At 43.0% G+C, this 27,728-nt stretch overlaps 1 protein-coding gene across 6 annotated transcripts in view; it reads left to right on the top strand.

The window, feature by feature from the left end:
- Window positions 1-27,127, top strand: part of tle2a (TLE family member 2, transcriptional corepressor a) — a 40,757-nt gene extending 13,630 nt beyond the window's left edge. The window contains exons 3-20 of one of the 6 annotated variants that reach the window (XM_069522130.1): window positions 10,289-10,352; window positions 13,635-13,679; window positions 15,832-15,894; window positions 16,223-16,264; window positions 16,796-17,006; window positions 17,377-17,393; window positions 18,226-18,321; window positions 19,219-19,263; window positions 20,333-20,494; window positions 20,924-21,050; window positions 22,225-22,424; window positions 22,772-22,851; window positions 23,946-24,195; window positions 24,501-24,748; window positions 25,539-25,686; window positions 25,847-25,997; window positions 26,258-26,334; window positions 26,502-27,127. In XM_069522130.1, coding sequence (XP_069378231.1) covers window positions 10,289-10,352; window positions 13,635-13,679; window positions 15,832-15,894; window positions 16,223-16,264; window positions 16,796-17,006; window positions 17,377-17,393; window positions 18,226-18,321; window positions 19,219-19,263; window positions 20,333-20,494; window positions 20,924-21,050; window positions 22,225-22,424; window positions 22,772-22,851; window positions 23,946-24,195; window positions 24,501-24,748; window positions 25,539-25,686; window positions 25,847-25,997; window positions 26,258-26,334; window positions 26,502-26,609 — 2,134 coding nt within the window. In that variant the 3' untranslated portion in view covers window positions 26,610-27,127. Of the gene's footprint in view, window positions 1-10,288; window positions 10,353-13,634; window positions 13,680-15,831; window positions 15,895-16,222; window positions 16,328-16,792; window positions 17,007-17,376; window positions 17,394-18,225; window positions 18,322-19,218; window positions 19,264-20,332; window positions 20,495-20,923; window positions 21,051-22,224; window positions 22,425-22,771; window positions 22,852-23,945; window positions 24,196-24,500; window positions 24,749-25,538; window positions 25,687-25,846; window positions 25,998-26,257; window positions 26,335-26,501 lie in introns of all 6 variants that reach the window. The other 5 variants (XM_069522129.1, XM_069522128.1, XM_069522126.1 and 2 more) reach the window with 5 other exon arrangements.
- The last annotated feature ends 601 nt before the right edge of the window (window positions 27,128-27,728 follow it).

Genomic DNA, 27,728 nt, shown 5'->3' with positions numbered 1-27,728 from the left:
AGATGAGTACATGTTAATTGGAACGACAAGTTTGGCTCAATTATAATTGACATACAAATGACAGTAAACTTGAGCTGCTCATGCTGGAGTAATGACGATACTGCTTCCTTCTGATTCTGAATTCATTTTAAGCAACTTCCACTGAAAACTGTGCATTAGTGTTAGATTGGGTGATAATCCAACATTTTAAGGGTTTTTTTGTGGTATTTTGTTGATATGGTCATAATTTGTGAACATTTCACAGTCGAAGCTTGTGATTCGAGTCCAGTCATATTTACAAAGCCACAAATTTTCCCTATGAGAGCATCATCAAATAAAAAGAAAATCAAAAAGTGAATACATTTGTTTTTAGATATTTAGTTCTCTGTGAGGAGATCTGTGAGGAGATTTATTGAAGCAAAGCAAAACACTTGATCATATTTACTTGCATCAATCAAAAAATGTAGAGCCAGATCAATATAGCAGTAGCAAAGTGTAGCATTTCTTGATAACATTTTATTTGATATATTTGCTTTTCTTTTTTTTTCATTTTATATAGTTATTTATAATAAAATGTATAGTTTAATCCTAAACTATCAAGCCTCAATTGTGTTTCTTTGTCATTAAGGTTTGATGATGACATCTAAGGAATCATTGGTCATTAAAAAATAACCAATGTATCCTTGCAGGTTGTGATGCTACTGTTTAACCGTGTGTGATTCTAATATTTTGTCCACTCTATCCCCATGCCTACAAGAACATGGTACATTTTTAGCAAATGTAAATTGGGAAATTGTGGAACCGACTTTGGGGATTGGGCTTGAAAACGAAAAAGATTTAATACACGCTCTCATTTGCACTCACTCTGCTGTGCTTGCTGCTTTTTAATATTTACCTTAATGCAGGAACTAAATTGTGTACTGCCTGTTTTCTTCTGAATGTGCTGTTTAGGGGTGATGTTTTCTTGTCACTGGTTCATTGTTATTGTTTTGTGTGGGTTGACAGAGTGATTCGTTTTCATTAATAATATTTTTTCTGTCAATCTGGACTCTGACTGGCACCCCATTTTCTAAATAGAGGAAAAACCTTGTCGTTACCACTACAGTAATTCTTCCTTCAGCTCATTAAACATCCATAGTAGAAAAAATGAGTTTTTCCATTACCTTTGTGATCAGCACAATAAGATTCTTTCTATAATGGTCCTAACTCTGAGAAGCCGTCAGATGCCAGTTGCTGAACAAATGTGATGCTAAAAAAAGTCCGATTGGCAGCAGAAAGGAGCAGACGTGTAGTGGTCAGAAGGATTATCGGTGTCCTTGTTTAGTCCAACTGCAGACAGGTCAGGACACAGATCCACATCTGATCGCAGGCTACACCTTCATGTAACCGGACCCACTTGTTACCGTATTCACCCTGCAGGGAAAACATGACCCGAACTCCCACACACACACACACACACACACACACACTGACCCACTCTCAATCTGATGCATGCCCTTAACACACATTTGCACACACACACACTTACGGGCCTCAATTATCTCCACACACACAAATAGATGTTGTCTAGAAATAGCAGGGCTTAGTTGCAGGGAAGGTGGCTGGATTCTGATAGATGTTGGATTAGATGGCAGGAAAAAGACTGAGAAGGGATTAACGCTGATGAGCTGCAACTGTGTGTGTGTGTGTGTGAGAATGGATGGGTGGGTGGCACGGTGTGTTTCTAAATTTGTGTGTCCCTTGTTTGCTTTTGGTGGTGTGTGCGTGGTTGGAATGAAGGGATGAAAAAGATTAGCGAGGAAGAAGAAGAGAGGGAAGGGTTAATTAATTAGAGGGTCATTGGTGGGTCAGTGGCCCTGATTTTTGTGTGTGTGTGTGTGAGTGAACTATCTAAACAGGCCCTAATCAGCAGACTGAGGAGAGACGGGAGGAGCTGCTGACACAGAGCTCTCATTACTGTAATTCTGCCTCTACACACTCACACACACACACACACACACACACAGTCGCAGGTCATTGGGGGACATTTACATACACTTTTAGTCACTTAATGGAGACTTGCCATAACCACCATTCGTCTAACATTAAGGTTAGCCAACCTAACACTCAACCGTAACCACCCACCACAAATATCTGCTGTTTCCCAATTGGGGATGCAGCTTTTGTCCCCAGTGGGAGAAGCTTTTCAATTAGTCAAAAATGTGTCTTTCAGATATGCACTGGACATATTTTCTCTGGAGGACGTGCACATGTGAACACAAATGTCCAAGTAAGACGCTCCGCAGTTTCTATAGACTCTGTCCATACTGGCCTCCTATACAGTGTGTAGTAATCCAGGAGAAGTTGATGTGAGAACACAGCAGGGGATCCCCCCCACTGGATTCACTGGGAGCGGATGGGGGGGTTGATGCTGCTCAACCACACCTTAACCGATAGCATTGAAACATACAATCTGGGATGGACCAGTGCCTGGCACATTATAAAATATCAATTAATCAATTTCTTTGTAACAAGGGTATATTTTTAATGCGCAAATAGCAGCATTGTTAATATGATGATTCACACACTGAGTGAAACGGACCAATAGGTCGACGAAAACTATTTACCATAAATAAATGTAAAAGCATAGCGTATACTGTTTAACTGATAGTTATAGTTCATTCGTTTGGGCGAAATCCTGATTGTCAGTTAAGGACAGACGTGTGGGTGTGGGTGTGTGTGTGTGTGGGTGTGGGTGCGTGTGGTCTGGAGGAGAAGATAGGCTCTCCACTCACCACCAACATGCCGACACTCATCACTTGGAGTCCTTCCACTCGTCCCTGCCAAAAATACTACACAGTGGTATAGGCTATAGACAGAAACACACATAAATTTTGCTGCAGTAATGAGCAGAAAGAGCGATGACTGAAACTGACCATGTGCAGTTCTCTTGTGGAGAACTGTTCTTGTCGAGCTCAAATAAAACCAGCCACAGGTTAATGACTGCTCATCATTCACGTCTGTGTTGTTTTATTAACTTTTACGTCAGCACTCACAATTTTCCAAACTAATACGTCTTCTTCCAGTTTTGTGCCACTGTTACACCAATACTTTTCACAAAACTGCAAATGCCCATTAAAGTTGTTTCCACTCTCTCACACTCTGCATTTGACAAGTTGCTAACTCTGTTAACAGTTTTAACATTAATAACAATAAAGGACGTTTTCATTTCTAATGGAAGCTTCAGTTCACCAAAGCTGAGTATTGTCTGAACTGTTGAGTCAAATGGCGTGCACTGACATGGTGTGAACTGAATATATCCAGATAGGCTGTGTGTGAGTGCACAGATATAATTAGATAAAGTAGTCAGGAATCCTCTGTGTTTAACTGCCTGTCTGTCGCTGGCCAAATGACGAAATTATATTTGCTTTAGGGAGGGCTGAGGGTTTGTGGTTTGTTTATAGATGCGCTGTGGGTTGGTTTGTGTGATACAACTACTCCCTCTTCTAATTGTGTGTGTGTGTGTGTGTGTGTGTGTGTGTGTGTGTGACATTTATCAAAGAGCGGAGCTTACAGCGAGTCTGGCAGCAGTGAGAGGTATGGTTGGCCTGCTATTGTGCGACGAGATCCTGGCTTTGTTTTGTATGTGTGTGTATGTGTGTGTTTGCTCTCATGCATGCCCTTGAGAGATGATGAAAGAGTACACAGGCGAGTTGGGTGGGTCCCTGGTGAGTGTGTGTTTGTGTATTTCTGTGTGTCTCTGTGTGGTTTTGAAGGTGGAGAGAATCTGACGGTTTTTACAGAGGAGTGGTGAGGAAAGGTTGATCAATAATGAGATGTAAAGTGAACATACCTGGAGCCTGGAGGGCTCAATGGTCCTGACACTGAAAAGACATGCCGCTTGTGCGTGCGTGCGTGCGTGCGTGCGTGCGTGCGTCTTCACTGGCTTGTTGGTTTGTATTTGTGTGAAACCGTCTGATATCGTAGCTACATTTGAGAATCAATAAGTTATGTGCTTTCTGCTTCGCATGTAGACAGAAATGTTTTGAGGATAAAAGACATCCTCTGATAATGATTAGGATAATAAGCAGGTTGTGCATGAAATTCAATTAAGCTAGAACTGGAACAATTTTCAAAACTGAGATTGTATCATTTTCATCCTTCATCAAGCAAAGCTGTCAAGTATTCTGCTGTTGTGTGTCTTGTGTTAGTTTAATACATTCTTGAAATTTGGGGTTTGAATGGTCAAACTAAAAGAGAATTTTGAAGACGTCACCTTGGCCTCTGGGAAATAGTGATGGACATTTCATTGATCAAAAAAATCAATGGCTTGGTCAAGAATATACCCCGCAGACATCAGAGTTCGAAAACAACAGGTTGTTGCATGTCAGGGAATCTGTTTGGTATCAACCCTGATTCTGAAAAATTTGACCAATGTTGTTTTGTTTCTTTGTTTTGGGAAATATAGACATGATTTATCACAAAGCTTGTTTCGGTAAGATAAAGGCCTAATTTAGTCATTTACACATACATGACCTAATAATTGTTTTAAATTATATCATATTGGGAAATACATTATAAGAGAATGAATTATAGTCAAGTACTTGATTCCAGCTTTACTTGACAGTCGTAGATGGTCAGTGCTGCACGCATAGTTCAGTGTGCATTGAGCTTTTTTCCCCAATTATAAGTCTTCAATTAGCCTCAATCTTAATTACTTGCACTATTCAAGAACCGGTCAAAAGCTCAAAGGTATAAAGGCTACTATCACAAAGGAGAGGACTGAGCAAACCACTACAAAGTCAGTTATAAACCTGGAACCAGCACATGTTAAATATTCAACGTCATGTCATAAATCCTTTATATTCATGGAACCAGTCTGCCCTCATCTCACACCTCCATCTCCTCTGCCCTGCAGTGTGTATTTGTTTAGACCAGACACACAACTGGCTGGAGGAGATTAACATGACAGTTTTTTTTGCATCATTACTTTTACTAAAAGCTCAGTAATTCTACTTGTATATTGACAGATCAATTATGCGGCTGATGGTATTTAATCAAGATTTTTTTTTTTCATTTGGCACAAACCTGTTTTTACTGTGCTGCTGCTGCTTTTTGTGTAACGAAAACGAATGTTCCTTTAAAGATTTATCTCTGTGAACACAGACTAAAAAATTGCAAACAGCAAACAGACAAATGTTTGATAGGAAAAAAAATATATAAAAGTCTTTTTGCAAAATAATCAATGATGGAATGGGTTGAAGAAAAACCAACAGTGGAGAGAGTTGACATTTTTACAATACCCAGTAGCCTGTTTCAAACACGGCAGTCTGCACATTTTCTACTAAGTGCAGGGTCTTAATTAGACGCTTCGCTGTCTGTAGGCTCTTGTTCGAGCGTGTGTGTGTTCATGCCTGTGTTTATTTAGCAGGTTTGTGTGTACATGTGGGTGAAAATACTGTATGAGATTGTGTGTGTGTGTTCTCATGTGTCTACATACATGAAGTTTAAGGCTGTAAGTGAATGTTGCTTTAGTGCTCATGCACACACACGTCTATTTGTGTGCTGTGCGCGTGTGTGTGTGTGTGTTCAGTACCATTGCTGCACTGACAGAGCTGTCTAAAGGCTGGCAGGCTGCAGATTTGTAGCGCATTCAGCTGATCATCTTATCTCCTGTCACCGCCAGTGAAAGATTGGAGGAACTGAGCACACGGAGACACACACACACACACAGTTCCATCTCCTTCCCTCTTGTTGGTTCTCTCTCTCTCTCTCTTGCTCGCTCACTCAATCTTGTTTCCTCCCTGTAGTTCTCTCTCTCCCTTCCTCCCTCCCTCTCTCTCAGTAAATGGTGCTGAGCCAAAGACTAATTATTACAGGCAATCATTTCGACATGAAATACCCACTTCCTGCACACCGCTCTCCTCCCCTCTCTCCCTCATTTTCTTCACCCCCTCCAGCTCTTTTGTGCTCCCACACTCACACAATGGCAACACAAATACACACACACACATACGTTGGTCTTTCTACATTTATGAGGACACTTGTATATTGCCCCTTACCCATAACTCAACCATCACAACTAAATGCCCAACCCTAACACCTTACCTAACTCCAATCAAAGTCTTAACCCTCAAACAGCCCTTCAATGTTTTGATGATCAAAATGTCCCCACAACAGTGGTTTTGAACAATATCCCCACATGACCATACACACATATACACACACACACACACACACACACACACACACTCACACCGGATTTCATTTCTAGAAGTCCATTTTGTGGGGAATGGTTATTGCTTTCTAAGAATGACCCTGGGGTCTTTCCTGTAAGCACAAGAAGTAACTGTGTGCACACGCGTGTGCATGTGTGTTTATATTTGCTACCCAACCTTGTGCAATATCTGGAGTGATATGCCAAAAACAAAGGACAGATCTTTCTTACGGGTATAGAGACAGCATGGTTCAGACTGCTGCTACTTTCTGCCCTGAATTATTATTTTCAAGAAAAGAAATATACCTGCTGTGAGTTATTATGTTATATCAGTAACCTGTTTGTATATGGATTCATCACCAGTGGGCATCAACATCATGTTTAAAGCTCTGGAATAATTAGACAGCAAATCAATTGTGACAAATACATTAATATTACTCCATTCATTATTAGAACGTTCTGTTCATTGGCTTGGCCATATCATAGATTGGTCAGAGAAGAGAGAACTGAACAACTTGCATCTCAGGTGCTCAGCTGTGCTCAAGTGACTGGAGACAGTTTCAATTATTGATTTATTGTTTGAGTAATTTTTCCTACGAAATTGTTAAACGTTCTTGTTCCTGCCTTTTAGTGAGTATTAGCTACTTATAAACGAATCTTAATGTTTTTAGACTGCGAACCAGATACAGCAAAATGTTTGATGGCCATTGTCACTATTTTATATTTTATTTGACAAATCAAATTTTAATGACAACTAAAATTACAATCTTATTTTAGTTTCAGTGACACATTTATAAACATAGGAATTCTACAGCGTGTGTGTACTTGTTTTTGTGTATCTCTAGGACCTTATAAACACTGAGCTTGTCAGGACCAGTGTAGCTCATGGGGACCAAAGCCTAATGGACCAAAAATTAATTTCTGAGTTCCTGGTTAAGGTTCAGGCTAAGATGTGAATTGTGGTTAGATTAAGGTTAGGGCCAAACCCTAACCAATCTAGGGTTTGGCATGAAATGAGTCATGGTTAAGGTAAAAGGGTAAAGTTTTGGTTTGACTGTCCACAATGAATGGAAGTCAAGTCCTAACAGGGATAGCTGCACAAACCAGTGTGTGTTTGTGTAGTCATTGCTTTGTTTCTCCAAGCTCATCCCAAGTTTATGTCGTGATAAACATGCTGGCCACACACACACACACACACACACACACACACACACAGTCACATTAGTTCTCAGCCCAGCTGTGAGTGACTTCTGCTGAGAGGCAATTCCACTGTAATAAAATCTATAGGGTGGGGGGAGGAGGGGGGTTTAATCCTCGTCCCCTCTCTCCACCACCACCACCTACCTCTCCCACTCTTCGTCCTGCGTCTCTCCCTCTCCGCCCTCGTCCCTCTTCTCCTCAACTGGCTGGCAATGATAAATGAGTCAATTATGTGTGTGTGTGTGCACGCAGCGCTGGAGAAGGGGAGCGGATGGGAACGTTATTACCTGTTGCGGCTGGGGGTAATGTTGCGGTATTAATCATATTGTAATTTTCCTCCTCCAAACGACCCCCCCCCTCACCACCACCACTTCCATTCACCCACCTCCAATGTCCCACCTTACCACGCCTTACAACAGCCCCTTCTATCAATCTTTCTGCCTCCCGCAAACAAGTCGGTGTAAACTGCAGAGGGCCCAAAATATCTTCCCTCTCTGGAGCGGAGTTGGAGGTGGAGCACAGTGTGCACCTCTGAGTGTGTTTGTGAGAGAGTGAGAGGAGATGGGGTGAGAGAGGTGGGGAGTGAGTTGCAGAGGTAACAAGGGAGGTGTTTGTATGCTTGACCTGAACACATTTCGGTGTGTGTGTGTGTGTGTGTGTGTGTCTGTGTAAATTCAGCCACTGGCATTATCTAGTTTTAGAAGACACAAGGGACTGTTTAGTGTGAGGAGAGACAAGCAGACACAGAGGACAGACAGATATATATTACACGAGGGAGATGTTTGGATGCTATCACCTCAGAGGTGTGTGTGTTTATGTGCATGCACTGATATGTGTGTCAAGAAGCGTTCACACCAGGCTTCACTGTAGCTCTGATGGAACTTTTTTGCTCACAGGCCCTGTTCAGGTCTTGTATTAACCTGTTTGGGTGATTGGATCAAAAGTGGAAAGCTCTAAGTATACAGCTGTGAACGCAGAAGCATTAAGGGCGCATTTTAGATTAAATTGATCCGAATTCAATCAGAGCTGGTCTGGGCTCTGGGATGCATGTGGCCATTTTCTTGTTGCATTATGAACGCAAATGTTTCCTGATTGAGGGCTGTTACAGTTGAACGTGTTTTAACGTCCATGTCAGGTGATCCGATCACGCGAGAGGACAGCTTGGCATTAGAATTTGTCTCTTCAAGAGTCTCCTGTAGCCACTTGTGATCGAATCACACTTCCCTGCTCTATGCAAACAAACGTACTTAATTTCTGTTTGCTCTACTTGATTTAACGCAATGAAAAAAATGTGATGGCTGATTTGTGGTCAACATGTGGTGGGGGCCACAAATTTATCAATGTCTAGGAATAGACGAGAGAAAAAATATTTTCCACTCATTAAATTGTAGCTGGTCAGAGGTGAGTAGGCGGTACTTCATATGTGGGCCAGGACATGTTTGCATTACACATTGAAAGTAATTTGGCCACATGCGTCCCAGAGCACCTCTGTATATCGTCTGGGTGATCAGATCAAATACATCCTCTATGTGTCCACACATGAACTGTCCACTTGTGGTCTACCGCTCAATGGACAAGATTGCTTGATATACAATATGTCTCACATATTCCACCATTACTGGCAATTACTCCTCGATTGTAATAGCTGCTCCCTTCATCTTTTTATTTTCTAATGTATAAATACTTTAAACATTGACACACTCTGTTAAAAACGGTTTCTTCTAATCAATGTTGTAAATATTGTAATTTGTTAATGTGTTCAGTTACACGCTATTGCACTTCTGTCCGTCCCTCACACATGGCTCTCTGATCTTTCCTCGTTTTCCCCTGTTAATAGGGTTTTTGGTAGTTTTTCCTTACTCTTGTTGACGGTTAAGGACAGAGGATGTTGCACCTTGTTAAGCTCTATGAGACAAATTGTGATTTGTAAATAGGGTTTAAACAAATAAAATTTGGTTGATTGATTGATAATGAAGTGTTAGAGCGCTTCTCAGTGTTTCCCATGCATTGATGAATTTCTACAACTACAAATATAGATTTTCTATTTTTGTACTGTTTCAAGTGAGTAAATTCGTATTGTTATTTAGCAGAACTGCACACGGTGCATTGATTCACTCACGAGCTCACTGACAATGGGCACAGCTGTATAGTCAGAGTGGCTAAAACATAATAATTTGGCCCTTTGAAACAGAAATGATCTACATGTGAATTTACATATAGAGCAGGAAGTGAACTCTGATCACAAGTCGTCACAGGAGACACATTTTAATGCCAGGTGTGAACTGTACTCAGAGCTGTCCACTTGTGATCGCATCTCTTCAGACAGATGTTAATACCAGGTCTGTACAGGGACAACAGTCTGAGCCACACTCATGGCTCATGTCATTGACATAAAAAGTGAGACTAAACTGAAGTAGAAAAAAGTATATTCCGACAGAATTGCCACATTTATCCCACTTAAAGCAGAAACTCAAGACTTAAATGCAACTTGACAAAGTGTGCTGTCGAAGGAGAAAGAAAGGGGAACGATCAGACGGACAGACGTGCAGACAGATAGACTGGCCTGGTAATTGGAGAAGCAACAAAACGAGGAGTGGAGCGCACGTGGATAGATTGAAAATTGCCCCGAGCGAGCGAGAGACACCTTGGATGTGCCTGCCTGCACTTTTGGCTGCATTTCAGGCTCCGAGCGTGACTTCGTCTATTTCTGCTCTGCTCTGAGGTGATAATGGGCTGTCAGCCCCCCACTCACCCTGCTCCCCCTCCCCAACTGAGTGTGACAGGGAAAGAGAGGGAGGTGTAGAGAGTAATTTGTTAAATCTTGCTAATTGCATTGTGTATTTTTATTTGTAATATGATACAAATTAAAACTAACCCATTTTATTGTTTCTCTCTCGTCTCTCCCTGTTGCAGTTTGAAAATGGAGTGTGAGAAACTGGCTACAGAGAAGACTGAGATTCAGAGACACTATGTTATGGTGAGACACACACACACACACACACACACACACACACACACCCAAGCACACACCCAAGCCATGTCTCTTCACATACACTCATACCCATTGCAGTGCCAAGCCCGCTGAATCCCTTTCATCTGCTAACAGCTGCCAAACAACACCCACCAAGAACCCCACACACAAGACCACACACACACACAAACACACACACATTATAAGATGCAGAATAAATAGCACTTACATGGGTGTGCAGTCTTGCATCTGTGTTTGCAAGTGTTTTTGTGTCTGAGACATTTAGTCCTGTGCCATCTGTTCAGAGCCGTGCGCAGAACCTCTTACTCGTCTGGTTCTAACCCAAATGTGACTATCAAACTTTGAAATGTTAAAAACTGGCTTCCAACATCTGGATGTTTTATGATATTTTCTAGATTCAAATTGTGACGTGATAGTAATCACAAGATAAATTGGTCATAAATATTGTCATTAGTTGCACAGCCCACTGATTAAGTCCAACTGTATCACTGGTTTTCAGTCATCCCCTCGCAACTCTGCTGTGTTTGTCTGATCACATGATCAGTTCTCTCATTGCAGATAGTTTCCTAAAGTTTGATGCTTCTGCATCTGATCACTGAAGGTGGAGGAAGAACATCTGACCATGGGTTGAATCCCAGAATGCTTCCTAAGATTTTGGGCAGTGTCCATTCTAAACCTGCCTGTTAGGAATGGACTGTTGACATGTGCTTATACTGATTGCTCAGTTTGATCTCTGAAACTGTAAAAGTGACCTGCAGTGATTGAGCCATGGCAAGTAAAGGCCTGCTGTCGGATTTAATCCACAGAACCATGGAGCCACTGCTGCTGTTCACCTGTTGATTCAAAGTTCAGTGTAGATCAACTCAGTACGCTGGACCCTGAACTGGACAATCAGTCATCGTTGTTGTGACCTCTACCGTCATTGTGATGACATTGTCGGGATTGACAACGTCATGTAGGTTGATGAGTCCAAGCTGCTGTTGCTACAAAGTGCTTGTCACCAGTTTATTCAAACTTTATTAATATTGAAGGTTTCCTGTGTCCAAAACTTCCTTTGACCCCCTGATAAGACGAACGGTTCTAGAGATAGAGAACCACAGACAGACAGACAGACAGAGATTTCTGGAATTATTAGATGTAGTTTACACAGTTTCTCTGCTCAACTGCTGTTTCTGAGCTTAGTTCTCTGCAGTCAGAGGCTCTGAATGCTGGGAGCCGTGTGATTATAGAGGAAACATTATCGGCCAAGCTTTTTAGGGTAAAGAAAAGGCCAACACCCTTTGTCCTTCTTTGTTTTTTACATCTGCAAACCTACAGCCTTAGTTTACCTGTGATCTCACACAGCCACAGCTGACTGAGTGCGGGCTGCCCAGGAGCAGCCATGCCAAATCGGAGCTATGTGGTAATCTTGGCACAGAGACGGTGCCAGTGCAGGGATTGAAGTTTCTAGTGATTGGGAGAGGGGGTAGCTGGCATGAAGCACAGGCCAGGTCTCCTTCTCTTGGCTGATGATTTGGGGGAGTTTGGATGTTGCTAAGCAACAGGCAAAAACTTGGCACACCAACTGCCAAGCAGAGCTGCCAGGAAAGGCGTCTTCTCTGAAGGCACACTGACAAACACACACAGAAAGAGGAGCAGGCACACACTTGCTGAAAACACACACACTCTCGGAGGGAAACATGCACACAAAGCACATAGATACACACTCCTACACAGATGCACTCCTGTGCCGCAAACACACACACCTACACAGAAACGTACACACACGCACACATACGCACACACACACACACACATGCATGCTAACTGCCAGGAAAGATGTCTGGAGAGAGAGGACCCCTGCCATCTCCTCTCCCATCCTGCCAGGCTGTTATGGCTGCCCAGCTGCCAATCTTATCTCTCCACAACCAGCCACGCTGAAAAGCAAATGTCAGCCTGTCACTTCTCGAAGCCTCTGACTTTAAAATGCTCTCTTTTTTCATCCATCCCTGAAGGTAGAGAGACAGACGGAGCTCCTCCTTGCATTCCTCACAAGCTCCCTTGTACTTTAGGATGAAGGCTGGAGTCAAAAAGCTCTCATTAGACTTGATTATTACAATAGTCGGACACCTTCCGCTGCCCGGTGACACTTTTGGTGGACTCCTGGCTTCCATAATGTGTCTCGGGTCATTTTAGAGCCATTGACTTTCAGCGGAGTGGAGGTGAAATTAGTGGTGATGTGCTTTCAGGAACATATGGGCTCTTCAGAGTGCACATGCTCAGCCTGGCACTGTCTGAAGCTGGGAGCATAGGTTTTGTGAGAGGCTCAGGGCTCACACTGTTGAATTTATTGGTGTAAAAAAAATATATGTCAAATATTGTTTTGTGTAAATCCAAAATCAAGAGAAATTCAATGATTTTTTTTTTTAAATAACTTTTTATTTCTTACAGGATAAGACTGGCAATACAAACACAACAATATGTACAGCAAACAAATAAAGGCAACAATATTGTAGAACAGCAGGGTGCTGCAGTACTGTAGGTTTCAGGAGATATTAATTAAACAGGAGTAAATATTGCTTTTCTTGGGAAATACTTTTAGCTGCAGATTAATACATATTTGCTGTGTTGGTGAATATTTGGATACCACAACATGGGACTGATAGTGAGGTGGTTTTTACAACATGAGATTTGACAATAAGAACATTTTGAACATCAATAAACTTCTGTGTTCAATCATTTTTATCACATCTGCATTTTAAATTGCCAAACTTCATCATGTTTATAGGACATGACAATTAAATTTAACATCCAATTTTTTTTATGAGGTCTAATGATTCCGCTCTAAAGTTTTTCCATTTCGCAGAGTTGTAGCTTTTGCTAAATTGGAATGAAAACATCTCAAATGATAAACAGCATTGTTCTTAAAGCTAATTCAGGTTGGGGTTTGAAAACTGACAAAATAACATTGGGTGCACAATGTAGTGGACGCAATGTTGACATGAGTCATAATCCGGCTACACATGTATACAGGAATATGAATGGAATATTCTATTTGCAACTCATGTCAACACCATAATTGAAATAATGAGAATTTTGAATTAGGTCAATATCGTTTTGTCCAGTATATATCGGGTTAGGATTGATCCTTTTCTTATTCGCTGTTATTTCTGTTTTATTCTAGTTATTTAAAAAACCTCCAGCTTCATCTTCTCCACACATGAAAGCACTCACACACAGTTCATCAATGTTCACTTGTTTTAAATGATGTTCTCCTCTGTATTTCAGTATTATGAGATGTCCTATGGCCTTAACATTGAAATGCACAAACAGGTGAGTGAACTCTACATCTCTTTCCCTCTCTCTTTCTCTCTCTCTCCCCTGTCTTTAAGGTCTCTTGCCCTCTCTTTCATCCCTCTTGCCTCATGCTCCTAAAGCTTTAAATTATACTCTTGCATTGTTATCACAAGCTCGTTTCTTTTTGCTCCCATCAGCTTCACTCCATGTAACTAATATTTTTCAGTGAAGAGTCTGTCTCTCTGTCCCTCTGTCCATCAGTCCCCTCTATGGTGGACTTGTATATAGTGCTGTTATGATGTGGAGGCGTTAATAGGATCCACAAACAGAATTCATTTCTCCACATACAGATGAAAATACTCCTTCCCCAAGCTTCCAGATCAGCCCCCCCACACTCATCCGTCCGTCATAAATCCCTGTCTGTTACTGCCCCTGTGCTCCCTCCCTCCCTCCTTCCATCCACCCATCCCTCCCACTCCTGCCCTGATTCTCTGTCCCTTATTCCTCTTTTTCTCCATTCCCTTCAATTGCTTGTCTTTTTTAATGCTTCTCTCTCTTAATCTCCATTTCTTCACCGTCCCTGACTCTGTCTCCCCTCCTCTCCACCGATTTCTCTTTCCCCGCATCTTTTTTTATTTTATTTGTACATCCTCCCTCCACCTCCCTCCTCGCAGACATACAGTACAGTCCATGCTGAATTTCACTTTAAATCAGGTCACTGCCTTCCTGCTGTCTACTCTCTTTCTTTCCCTCTCCCTCGCTCATTTCATTTCACCATCTCAATCGCTTCACTTTTGACGTGCCACCGTTGCAGCCACTCCGCCGCCCCCATCCCACCTCCCAATCTCTTTTTTTTTCTTCTTCCCTCCCCCGCCTTCCTTCTGTTTCTTCTTTCTCTGTCTATTTCTCCTCTCCCTCCCACATCCTTCGTTCACTAGCTGTCATTTCCTCAGCCCAATCTGCCCTATTCCTCCTCCTCTCCTCCCTCCACCTCCTCTTTTCATTTTCCCTTTCATTTTGTCCTCCCCTCTTTATCCTCCTCTCGATTGCTCATGTTCTCTCTTCTCTCTCTCTCTTTCTCCCTCTTTCCTGAAGATGTCATTTAGTAGTTGGAGTTCTCTAACAAGAAATCATTGTGTCTCCCTTGGGGAGGGGGGGGGGGCGATGGATTCAGAGGAGGGAGGGGGGAACACACTCATGTCTGGCTGAAAATGGAGAGTGGAGGGAAGGAGAGATGTGGGCAAGCAAGAGAAATGAGAGGGGGGGGGGTGAGAGAGGAAGAAGAGGAAAAGGGAGGGGGCGGAAGTTCAGTCTGGCATCAATAAATCACTTAAGAGAGAGAATGGGTTGGGTAGTGTGCATATATACGTACACACACACACACACACACACACACACACACACACACACACACACACACACACACACACACACTCAGAGCAGAGTCTAGCTGTCAAGAAGACAAACAGCCTGCAGCCATAATGATGTTGTCATGATCTCTGCATGCATATCATTACTGGCTCTAACGGCCTTGTTGGGCCTGCCGCTAAATGTGTTTGTGTGTGTGTGTCTGTTAAACATCACATGGCAGCATTTGTTACACTGATTACGGCGCTAATACTGGGAAGGGAGAAATGGAACAAGGGATTGGATGGAAAGAGCGATAAATAGAGAGAGATGGAAAGGGAGATGATGAGGAGGGTGGGAGGAAGAGAGGAAGAGTTGGCTGTTGGCTGTGTAGTAGAGCAGATCGAGACAGACACACACCCACAGCAAGAATCACTGACCCCCAGCAGGAAACACACTTGCACGTACACACACAAAAGCAAGTGCAAGAGCACACAAACAGACATGCAAGGACACATCAGAAACAAATGTGTGTGCGCGCACACACACACACACACACACACACAGTGTGTGGGCTGGATGTGGCCACAGCAGATGCTGTCCATGAATATTTTAGCCAAACTCCCTGGCAGAGTTTCCATTTGCATGGACCAGATGTAAGCAGCTGAAATATTTACCACACTGGCCCTGGGAGAAACAGGCCACAGCTCATGGTGTGTGTGTGTGTGTGTGCGTGTGACCTTTTATGAGTGTGTGCGTGTCTTTTTGTTTGTTCATCCTCAATCTGGTCGTTGTGGGTGTGTTTATTCATCAAAGTGACAGTATCTTTTTTCTCTTTCAGACGGAGATTGCCAAGCGGTTGAATGTGATCTGTGCTCAGCTCATCCCATTTCTGTCACAGGAGGTGTGGGACCGACACACACACACCCACACACACACACACACAGAGCATTCAGCTGTCTCTCTCCTGTCTGACAGCAGCCCACACAGAAGGCACGCACATGCAAACTACACATTTATCAATAATTCACATTCACACCAGACACAGATGGACAGAACTTAAAAGCACATTAATTTTCCTCGATCACCAAATGGCTGCAGATTCTCATGTGAAAAATGTATATTGAGAATATTTTTCACTCTAGTTAAGAAATGTAATATTGTTAATATCCAGTCATAATATTTCTTTCTGAATCCACCTGCCTCCACTGACCTTTTGGTTTGTTCCACAGCATCAACAACAGGTGGTCCAGGCCATGGAACGCGCCAAACAGGTGACCATGGGGGAGCTAAATGCTTCGATAGGGGTACGTGGGCTCCCCCCTCTGCCTCATAGCGTGTGTAACTTATACTCCCGTTTATTTATTTTTCCTCCTTTACCTTTTATTGAGGCAATTATCCCGTGGCCCACATTAAAATTAATCTATTTATTGGATGATATTTTTAAAAAATTGGATTCAGATTCAAAATCGTTTAAATTTTTTTTTCTTTTCTTTTCAGCCCCCTAAATGATCAAAATTAAAGAATGGGTCCATATAATTTTAAAAGCAGATTCACTGGAATTGAGACAAAACATTAGTTTTAATCATTTCTTAGTTTAGTTTCCATCAGGTTGATCCGGCTGCAGATCCACTGCCCTGACCGCAGCGTCTCTCCTCTCGTGCACATCGCAGCAATTGGTTCCCTTCCTTTCCTTCCTCCTTTTCACCTCCTGTCAAACTAGTTCTGTCAGTGCTCGTAAGTCACCCAAATCTCTTCCTGTCTCCCCTCTCTCTTTCTTCATCTCTTCTGCATCTCTGCAGCAGCAGCTTCAGGCACAGCACCTTTCCCAGCATGCCCAGGGGTTGCCAATGGGCCCACACCCATCAGGACTGCCCCACCCCGGCTTGGCACTTGGCGGAGGATCCAGCCTGCTGGCCCTGTCCGGGGCTCTGGGGGCTCAGTTGGCTGCCAAGGATGAGAGAGCCCACCTAGAGGCAGCAGCGGCCGCTGCTGCTGCTGCAGAGCACCACAGAGGTACAGGATCCCTTTAAATATTGTTTACTTTTTTTTTTTTGCAAAACTCAAGTTCAGAGCTGGATTGGATACTTGAAGATGAAAATGTCTTTGGGGTTTGAAGCAGAGTAATCACTGGAGTTTGGCTCGATGGATTCTGATGATCGGCTTTGCTTTGGCTTTTTGGCAAAGCACAGTGTGTTGCTGATAATAACACTCCTCAGGGACATTGTTTCCACTGAGTTATCAGCTGTCGAGAGATGTAAAGTGATCACAAATAATCTTGGACTTTGTGTGTGTGTGTGTTTGTGTCCATGTCCCCTGATCTGCATTGGCTGTCCTGTGGCCTGGTACCTGGATGTGTCTCGGTGCTGTTTTCTGGAATGAACAGACCGTGAAGCAGGACCAGTAAGTACAAATCACTACACCAATTAAAAAACACACACACACACACACTCACCAATGGATGAAATATTTTCCCTGTAAATATTTTCCCTGTAACTAGTTCTACATTCAGTGGTTCTTTCTAGGAAAGGTCTTTGAAATTATCAGAAACTTATTCAAACATCACAGATCAAAGTTAAAATAAAGTGGTGACCACTATCTCACCTGATAGCCTGGAGTCCTCCTGCAGCAGCTGTAGGTTTGGTTCTTCCTCGGCTCTTTGCTCCCCCATCTTTTCTCCCCATTGCACACTTGAACTCTCTGTTAATAAAGACACAATGCCCATAAAAAATAAAATAAAGCTGTTGACAGAAGCTCTAAAGAGCAAAAAGTCATCAGGCCTTGTATCACTGCATGTGCCTTAGTAAACACCACTTTTACACACCAGTTTTGTGTTATCTTTTTTTAGCTGCGTTAGCTAAAAGTACACAGGGTTTGGCAGCTCTGAGTATTTTCTAAAATATCTCATTGGCTTAAATCTGCTGCTTTATAGAAAGCTTGAAACCTTCTCTTTCTCCCTCTGACTCGTACAGCGACGATCGATGCAGACTGATATTCTTTCACATTCATCTCTGTAGCTTATGAGCCTGGCGTGATTTATTGCCGTCCCTCTCACCTCATTATCACCCTTTTCCTTCCTCTCCACCCTCACTCCCTTTTTTCTTTACTCCTCTCACCTTCCTGCCTTCATCTCCTCCACCTCTTTGTGCCCCCCTGCACACCTCCCCTTTACTCTTTGCCTCACTCGTTTCTCAATTCACTCCACCCTCTCCACTTCCCTCTGCTCCCTCTCCAGAGCTCGCTGTCCAACGGGGATAAGGGTCGCTCAGCAGACTACCTCAGCAATGGCAAGAAGAGGAAAGCTGATGAGAAGGAGTTCATGACGGACTATGTGAGGACGCTTTCATCAAACTGTGAAATTTCTAAGTAACTGGGGCAAAGTTTTACTCAAGCACTGGTGTCTGTGCAGTGGAGTTTTCAGATCATAATTAAAATAGTCTCACTTCCTGGTGCCATTACTTCACTATTGGTGTCATTGTGGAAGATTAGATATGTTGAGCATGGTGAGGGATTATGTTGATGTTGATTATGTCTGAGAAATGCATTTTATTTCTGCTTTGTTCTACCTGAAACATTAAAAACATGAACTCTGCTGAAGAGGTTGTCAGCTGTCCAGCTGAACATCTAAAACAAATTACAAGTGTATAAATGTAAGATTAATTACACTTGTCCATTGTGTTTAATCAACCATCTCAGGTAATAGAATGTCAAGATAGGTTGTTTAATTTCCCTCTATTTGCACTGTGAGAAATGAAAGCTCTTTTTTTACAAAACATTCAAATGCATGAGGTTGTGCACTACGACTGAGTATTAGGGCCATTCTGAGATTTTGAGATTAAAAGTGTAATTGAGATGAAAGTCATATAAGAATATAGTCGTAATATTACGAGAATAAAGTTGTAATTTAATGGGGAAAAAAGTCTGTGTGGATCCTTTCTTTGAAATTCAGTTTCTTATAAATCTTTTTTCAAAGTCCTGGCACTCATGATAATGTGGTGCCAGGACTTACAAAGTATAACAAACAGATGCTCCACATTCCTAATTTTGGCAACAGGTACATTCTCCTTATAGCATGACAAGTAGCCTAACATTATGACTTAATTCTCCTCTGCTTGTGTATAACTTTTTGTGTGCTTGTATGACTTCTTGTGTGTTCATGCATATATTCCTACATGCATCATACAGCAGAGCAGAATATCTAATTTTCACTCTCTCTTCTCTCTCACAGGGCAGCGATGCAGATAAGAGTGATGATAATTTGGTGGTGGATGAGGTTAGTAGGCGGCTGCCGGCCTGTGTTGGCCTCACTTCACCGCTTCCATCTGCATACATCACGTAAACATGCCCAGAAGGACCATGTGAATAATCATGATAACAATAACAGTCTCCTCCCGTCCTCATCCACCTCTGCCCGGCCTCATTTCTTAATAAACAACCATAAATACACAGACAAACATGCGCTTCACAGCAGGTCACACGCATTTTTAAATCACCTCAACGTTTAATGTTTAGGTTTTATATATGATATCCACTCTGCATAAGATAAACTGGAAGTGATTCTGTACACATAAAACCAGAGTTTCATACTAAAAGTACTGCAACTTTGGAAATCACCTGCTTGATTTAATTAACTGCCTGATTTTGTGTTAGATGTTATAAACACTTGGGGAACTAGAATAGCAACATCAGTAGAGCACATACCTCTGCCAAGGCCCAAAAGTCCCTTAAAATGCAATGAAGCCGCACCAAATCGCACACACTTATACATATATATCAGCCTTCTTAACGCGTCTCATTCCCTGGGAAATTGGGGGAAAATGTCAAAAGACTGATGTTAAAGTAAGTGAAAAAAAATATCCCTTTGTTTAGATTCTTTCTTGGCTCCTGTTCCATCCTTCCTCCAACTTTTGTTGAAAGACGTTCAGTAGTTTTTGCATATTTCTGCTGACAAACAAACCAACAGGGGTGCAAACATGAGGTAATTTTTTCTCAATGGTCACATTGGCCAATGAAGTTGAGAAAAGATTACAGCAAGAAATACAGTTAAAATATGAATAAAGAGAAACATGGTGAACGTCTTGTGAGGAAATAAGCAAAGTTTTTTTCAAAGCTAAAACAAGTAAACAAGAATAGCACTCAGAGAGTGCATACCTCTGTAAAGGCCCAAATGTCTCCTTATGAAACCACACGTAAATTCACCAGTTCCAAAATTGAGTTGGGATCTGCACCAAATTCCACACATGCCAGTTTGTTTTTCATCAAAACCAATGAAATATTCTGAGAAATCAATAAAAATGATGAAAAACACTGTAATCTCACAAAGTTTTGTGTTCTGGATTCAGGACCCGTCGTCCCCACGCAGCGTGCAGTCCTACTCATCCAGAGAGAACGGTTTGGACAAGATGCCCCAGTCTCGTAAGGAGGGTCCACCGCAGGCCAGCCCCACCTCCCTGGCCTCCTCCAGCAGCGCCCCCTCCCCCTCCCGCGGCAAAGAGCCCCCACAGGTAAACAAACACATCTGTATGAGTTCACACGTGTGCAGTGAAGTTGACCGCTCATGGACATAAGGAAGACAGCACAGGACATCAGTGTTTTCATGCTGTCAGCACATATTGTATTCTGTTGTTTGTTTGGGGTCAACAGTTCATGTTGGAGTTATCGTGGTGTATATTCAACATCTGTCTCACATTCAGTGTGAACTGCTGACATCCCACAGCAGTCTCCAGGTTCCACCTGCCCTCACCCACTCTTACTGTCATTCTCTCTTTTTGTTTGTGTGCTTTCCTCTGCCATTCTTCTGCTGCTGCTCTACCGTTATATTTTCCCTTCACATCTAAAGGCAGTCTCTTTATATCACTTTTTATTCCAGTGATATTTCCTTTTCCTTCTTCTGTTTATTAACTTTTCTCTTTTTCTTCTCTGCTCTTTTCCAGAGGGAGAAATCCAGCACTCCAGGTATGAAGCCAGGGACCCCCATGTCTCAAGAGTCCAACACCCCAGGACCCAGTGGACCGCCACAGTTCAGACCTGTCCCAGGCAAACCTGGTGTCGACCCCCTCGGTAAGATCGCAAGTCTCACAAGCTTTTATTCAAGGGAACAAATCATCTGTATTTTCTAAGCTGCTAAACAGACGTGAACTCCAGAGAATGGGGTCTGGACTTGCCTTTTTCACATGAAAAACACAGCAGAAGAATCTCTGCTCAGACCCGTTCACAACAACTGAGAAATCTCAGAGTGTTCAGATGAGGGGTGGCGCAGAAGACAGAGGCAGGATGTAACAAATCAATTCCTCTGGAGATCACGTGTTTTCGTTAACAGCACACTGACAGTGGCGTTGGCCCGTATGTGCATGTCTGAAAGCAGCTATAGTCAAATAAATTTGATGTGAGGTGGAGCTGTAAGCTTTGCTGACATCCCTGAGGACACCAAAAAAACAAATGTCTCCAGTTTTCCTCAGGGGACGAAAGCTCGCACTGCTCGCAGGGATCATATAAAAAACCTGAACCTGTATTTGCAGAGACATTTTTTCACCCGCCACTGGCTTTGTTGCATGTAGTGATTCTATCAACGGCGAGCTGCAGTAGTTGGTATGGGTGTCAGCCAGCTCCCCAACCACCGACCACCATCTGGACTTAATAAGCAGCTGTGGGCAAAAATATTCAGTGCGCCTCACTTTTTAAATGGAAAGATTAGGAGAGGTGATGGACTGTGACTGTGAGCTGCTTCATAATGAGCCTCCATCTATTCCAGTGTATCTCTTTCTCTCACATCACCTGTTAGCCCCCACACTGCTCTCTCTCACTCACTCACACGCCATTGTGTATGCATATGCACACACCCATAGATGCAGCCACATGCGCTGGAGGAGGATACGGAGGATAACTTATGTGAGCACACACACACGCACGCACACGGAGGTAGTGCCTTGCTGCAGGATGGAATGGTGGCCAGCAGGGGTCAGTAGTGATCCAGTGCTGCAGTTGGTGATTCCCTGCCTCCTGCAGTAGCTTGTTCACAGCCTGTCAGTCTCAGCTGTCTCACATACTGACAGGTCCTGCACAGGGAGTCACCTTAATAAAACCTGCATCATCTTCTCTCCCATGTTTATCTGAAGCTCTCTGAGTTACTGACGCTCCTTAGTCTCTGCCTCAATCAATAATCTCTTCACTTCAATAATTCACAACACAATACTCTCTTCAATACAACTCTGTCTTTTCTCTGTCCTTCCTCCAGCTCTGGGTCTCAGAAACCCTCTAGCGGTGCAGGGAGCGTACCCTCCGGGGGCGTTTGGCCTGCCGCCTCCAGGGGTGAATGGGGACCTGCCCGGGGCGGCGGGCTACGGCGCAGGCCTCCACTTGGTTTCCCCCCAGATGAACGGAGCTGCAGCAGCAGCGGCGGCAGCTGCTGCCGCTGGCTACGGACGGTCCCCTGTGGTGAGCTCGACGCTCTGCATATGATTTATCTTTGTAGTGTCACTGTCATATGTGATACCTCAGCATATAAGCCTGTCAGAGGGCAGAACGAGGGATATTCTATACTCATACGCATTTTAGAAGGAGGGGAGGAAGAAGAGGAGAGGTTGTCTTGTTATTTATCGTTAAGAATCTGTGACCTTGGCTCCTGAAAAGTCTCTATGATTTTATATGATCTCATTGGATTCTAATCTCTCATCTGATATCATCCATTTTTATGAGTGAATACTCTTTTCTTCACTCTTTCGCTTTAACCAGGTATTTTTTTTCCTAGTCTTTCTTACACTCAGGGTCTCCGTCTCTTCCAGGTGGGCTATGAATCTCCACACCCACACATGAGGGTCCCTGGGCTTCCTGCCAGCCTGCAGTCAGCTGCCTCCGGAAAACCGTGAGTTTCTTCTTCCTTTCCTACTATCACTGGAATCTTCACCTGTGCAACCGCTCTGCTCAGATTTCAATATTAACAGAGGAAAAAAAAGAAAAGATTTTCCAAACAAGATGTCGAAATTAAAACTAAAAATTCAATAAACACTGATTTGTTTCTTCAGTTGTTAGTTTTAATTTGGTCAAAACTAAAGTTCATTTTATAAAATTATGTGATCTGTGGACAATATTATTTGAAACAGTAATATGCCTCCCATGTCTGTCTCCACTTCATATAGTATATAACTTTGTTATTTTGAGAATATTATAGAGCCTCACAATGACATTTAGAATGGCTGTGGTTTAGGAGTTTTGAGCCTGGAACCAGTCCGACCAGCTACATATGAGTCGTGACCATAAAACATTTCATTCGAAGAAAATAATTAATTCTTAAATGGAAAAAAAGCAAAGGTACAAGACTGTGCACATAATTATTTTAAGAGTAAAGGAACTGCACATCCCATATACCTTTGCGATCCCTTTCCAAAGACATGGTCCTGGTGAACATCGTTGTGTTACTTCTTGACATTAAAATGCGATTTTCTTAAAACACAGATTATATCATTCGGACTTGTGTTTTCTACAGGAGCATAGCATCGTCTCACAGTCTTGTAGCTTGTGGGAAGTCTGATATTCTGGCTGAGGAGGAAAATCTCTCTAGAAAATGAATGTGATTTTAATTTTTACTGCTGTTGAGCTCTATTTCAATGAGGAGTACATCGTGATAATGTAAAAAGCAGCAATATTATTCCAGTTTTCTAGACTATGTTATTAAATGTTTGTTTTTAGTCTCTCTCTCTTTCCTCAAAAGAATTCCTGGCTGATACAGAGAGTAGATGACGCAGGTTGTGTCTGACACATAAGCTCTGAAACTTAAGCCGTCTTATATGTTGCTCATCGAAGTTTCACATTGATATTATTCTTCTCACTCACTGAAAAGTTCACCGATGTCTCAATGTTTAGAAACAGACTTGTCAGTCTAATGTTGTGTTTTTGCTGTAGCCTTTAATCTCTGTTATTTATCCTTTTTCTCTCCCTTTCCATCTCTCTTCTCTCCAGCGCCTACTCGTTCCATGTGAGCGCAGACGGCCAGATGCAGCCGGTGCCCTTTCCCCCCGACGCCTTGCTGGGTCCGGGAATCCCTCGTCATGCACGTCAGATCCACACCCTGAACCACGGGGAGGTGGTGTGCGCCGTCACCATCAGCACCTCGACACGGCACGTCTACACTGGAGGGAAGGGCTGCGTCAAGGTGTGGGACATCAGCCAGCCGGGCAGCAAGAGCCCCATGGCCCAGCTGGACTGTCTGGTGAGACCTGAGGGAGGAGGGGGGGAGAGTTTGGCTGTTGTAGACTCCTATTTAAAGTCTGTTTGTGTCTAATAATGTTGCTTTACGACCAAAGTGATACTGTTTGTTTTTCACACATAAGAACTCACTTTAGATTTGTGTCGTTGTCCTAAAGCCAAATCCTGCAGCATCTTCATTTATTGCTGTGAAAGTACTGTAGCAGTATGCTTAACTTCGTACTCCTGTCCCCTTGTCATCAATTACAGTGAACCACAGCACATATCACTGAGCATAAAAGTTTATATTTGTCCTTTTATTATGATCAGAACAGGGATAACTACATCCGCTCCTGCAAGCTGTTGTCCGACGGCCGGACCCTTATCGTCGGCGGGGAGGCCAGCACGCTGTCCATCTGGGATTTGGCCACACCCACTCCCCGTATCAAGGCAGAGCTGACGTCGTCGGCCCCCGCCTGCTACGCTCTGGCAATTTCCCCCGACAACAAAGTCTGCTTCTCCTGCTGCAGCGACGGCAACATCGTCGTCTGGGACCTTCACAACCAGACGCTGGTCAGGTAAGAGAGAGAGGGAGGGGAGGGGGTGACCATCTGTGTCCTCTTGTCAGACAGAGGAATGAGCCAGATCACAAGGAGGAGAGGACAGAGTGATAAATAGAAGTTAAGTGTGTGTGTGTGTGTGTGTGTGTGTGTGTGTGTGTGTGTGTGTGTGTGTGTGTGTGTGTGTGTGTGTGTGTGTGTGTTTAAACAAGGAGAAAGAGCCAACTTCCATTTATAACACTCATTTTCTTTCTGAGTGTTTTTAAAAGCACCATTTCATTGGCTGTGTATGTTCCAGAGAATTTAACATCACATCTCTACCAATAACATCGTTAGCAGCCAATCACAAAGCATGACTCAATGCTGTTTCTGCTAATACATATAATACATTTATGTATCAAGGCACACAATTTAGGCTATGACTGCTGTGATTGATGCTAAAGACTTGTCCCCACAACAATAAAGGGTAATATTTAACGTCTCCTTAGTTAGCATTAATTAGCAGTATATAAACATAAATTATTTTTATAGCACACTGTAATGTAGTCATAAGGAGATATAAAGACATTTTAAGTATTTAACTTCTCTTGTGAAGACATGTTATTTAATTGAAACTGTGTTTTACTCTATTATTTTCAATATCTGTTGATATAGCCTGTAATGATTATACTTCAGTGCAATTTTAATCTATTGCCCAGGGACTGTTCTGTGGTGGAGACACTTACATCCTTCCTTCAGTGTAATTCTGTGCAAAGTTAAGTATTATTATTAGTAGTATAATTAGTGTATAACTGCTCGCCCCCTGCAGGCAGTTCCAGGGCCACACGGACGGAGCGAGCTGCATCGACATCTCCAACGATGGCACCAAACTGTGGACGGGGGGGCTGGACAACACGGTGCGCTGCTGGGACCTCCGAGAGGGACGGCAGCTGCAGCAGCATGACTTCACCTCGCAGGTACACACACACACACACACACACACACACACACACTCGGGCGCTTCAGTCCAGACTAATAGGCTGACATGTTGTTGATGATCATTAATACGTCACTGGTCTCCACCTTTTTTTCTCCCTTCGCTTTCCTGTTTCCTTCCTTCCTTTCCTGCATCTGCAGATCTTCTCTCTGGGCTACTGTCCGACAGGCGAGTGGCTGGCTGTGGGAATGGAGAGCAGTAACGTGGAAGTCCTGCACGTCTCCAAACCTGACAAGTACCAGCTGCACCTCCATGAGAGCTGCGTCCTCTCCCTCAAGTTTGCCTACTGCGGTACGGACACACACACACACTCGCACACACTCACCTCGTGTACACATGGAAGAGATTGATGGTTCGGTTACATCACACTACCTGAGGGTATTTAATCACAGAGAAGCAGAACAAATCTTCAGCCCTTTTCATTATTCAGAAACAGCTTCTTTTCACCTCTTCTATTCTTTTACAAGAGCAGCTCTCCCTCTCTGGCTCGTCCATATCTCTCCTCCCCAGAGGCTTTATCTGTTGATGGCTGTATGTGTTTCATCCTGTAGGTAAATGGTTCGTGAGCACAGGCAAAGATAACCTGCTGAATGCATGGCGGACACCTTACGGATCCAGCATATTCCAGGTACGTCATCGAGCACACATTTATTCACACATTTCTGTAAACACCTTTTGTCCAAATGAAATATGACTTTTAGGGTCTGTAGACTAGAAGCTTTGAAGTAACGATATTGATGTTTCTTTTGTTGCATGTGTGTCACTGTTTGTTTCTTCCTCTGTCTCCATGTTCAGTCTAAGGAGTCTTCGTCGGTTCTCAGCTGCGACATCTCCCCCGATGACCAGTTTATCGTCACCGGCTCCGGGGACAAGAAGGCGACAGTCTACGAAGTAATCTACTGAACACGGATTGGCTGAAGAATTAAAACTAATAATTGGGGGGCGGAGCCAAATCTCCCTCCTGCACCAATGACTGTACAGAGCGTCGGTGGCATGGAAAACAAGAGACACTCAACTCGTACTTTGTTGTTTTGTTTACGTTTGTGAAAGAAATGAGAGAGAGGAGCGAGGGGGCACAAAGTCACATCTCTGGAAAAAAGACAAACAAACTCTGAACTTTGTTTTTAATGCTCTGAGAACGCTGGTTAGTCTATAGCTGCGCAAATGTTGGATTCCTCCAAAGAACTTCTTGTTTTGTTCCTTTTTTTCTCCCTTTTTTTAACAAAATAAAACCTCTGTAGTAAACAAGAAATTAGCAAAACTTATTTTTTTAGCCTTTGAATTTTTCGCAAAACTGTTGGACGGCACCATGAGGAAAAAGACACACGGGAATGAAGTGTGGGGAGGGTTCAAGGAGGGCTGGAAACTTGTCATAAAAAATACAGTCCGTATTCTGCTGTTTAAAAAATAAAAAATAAAAATAAGAAAATAAGAATTAAAAAACGTCCCTGGCTGGGTGCGCTTGGCCTGGCCTGGTCCTCGGGGCAGCAGATGTGTGGCAGATGGTTTGCTGTGAGGTTCCAGCTTTTTTTTTCTTCTTCTCCTGGTTAAGTTTTTAGCAGCAACATGATTGTATCATCTCCAGAACATACATGACAGAATACGGCTCGGTTTCCTCTACAGCGTCCTGAGACTCAGTTTGTTTTTGTTCCTGTTGATGTTTGTTTTTCTCTTCACTAAAGAACAAAGATCAGGATCTGGGGATGTTTTTTAAGGAAACCAGCCCGGAACAAAAAGAAAAAAAAAAACTCACGACCCGGAGGACAGAAAGCTGAATTCGGTTCAAACATCTCGCAACAAGTGTTCCCCTCTCCAGTGTCGGTGACGTGGCCTCTGCTACGCAATCTTCATCTTTAACACTCAACATTAAATGTGATTTTCTATTGTATTTGTTAGGGCACATATAGGCAGACTGGGATTTTCACAACTGCATCATGATGAACCTTGAACCTTGCTATATATGGACGTGTAAATAAAGTTCTGTAAAGGCAAATGAGGAGCTGTGACTTGGATTTGCTTTGA

This window comes from Paralichthys olivaceus, chromosome 3 (genome assembly GCF_024713975.1).
Source record: "Paralichthys olivaceus isolate ysfri-2021 chromosome 3, ASM2471397v2, whole genome shotgun sequence".
Classification (NCBI taxonomy): Eukaryota; Metazoa; Chordata; class Actinopteri; order Pleuronectiformes; family Paralichthyidae; genus Paralichthys; species Paralichthys olivaceus.
This window is presented reverse-complemented; position numbering and strand designations above follow the sequence as displayed.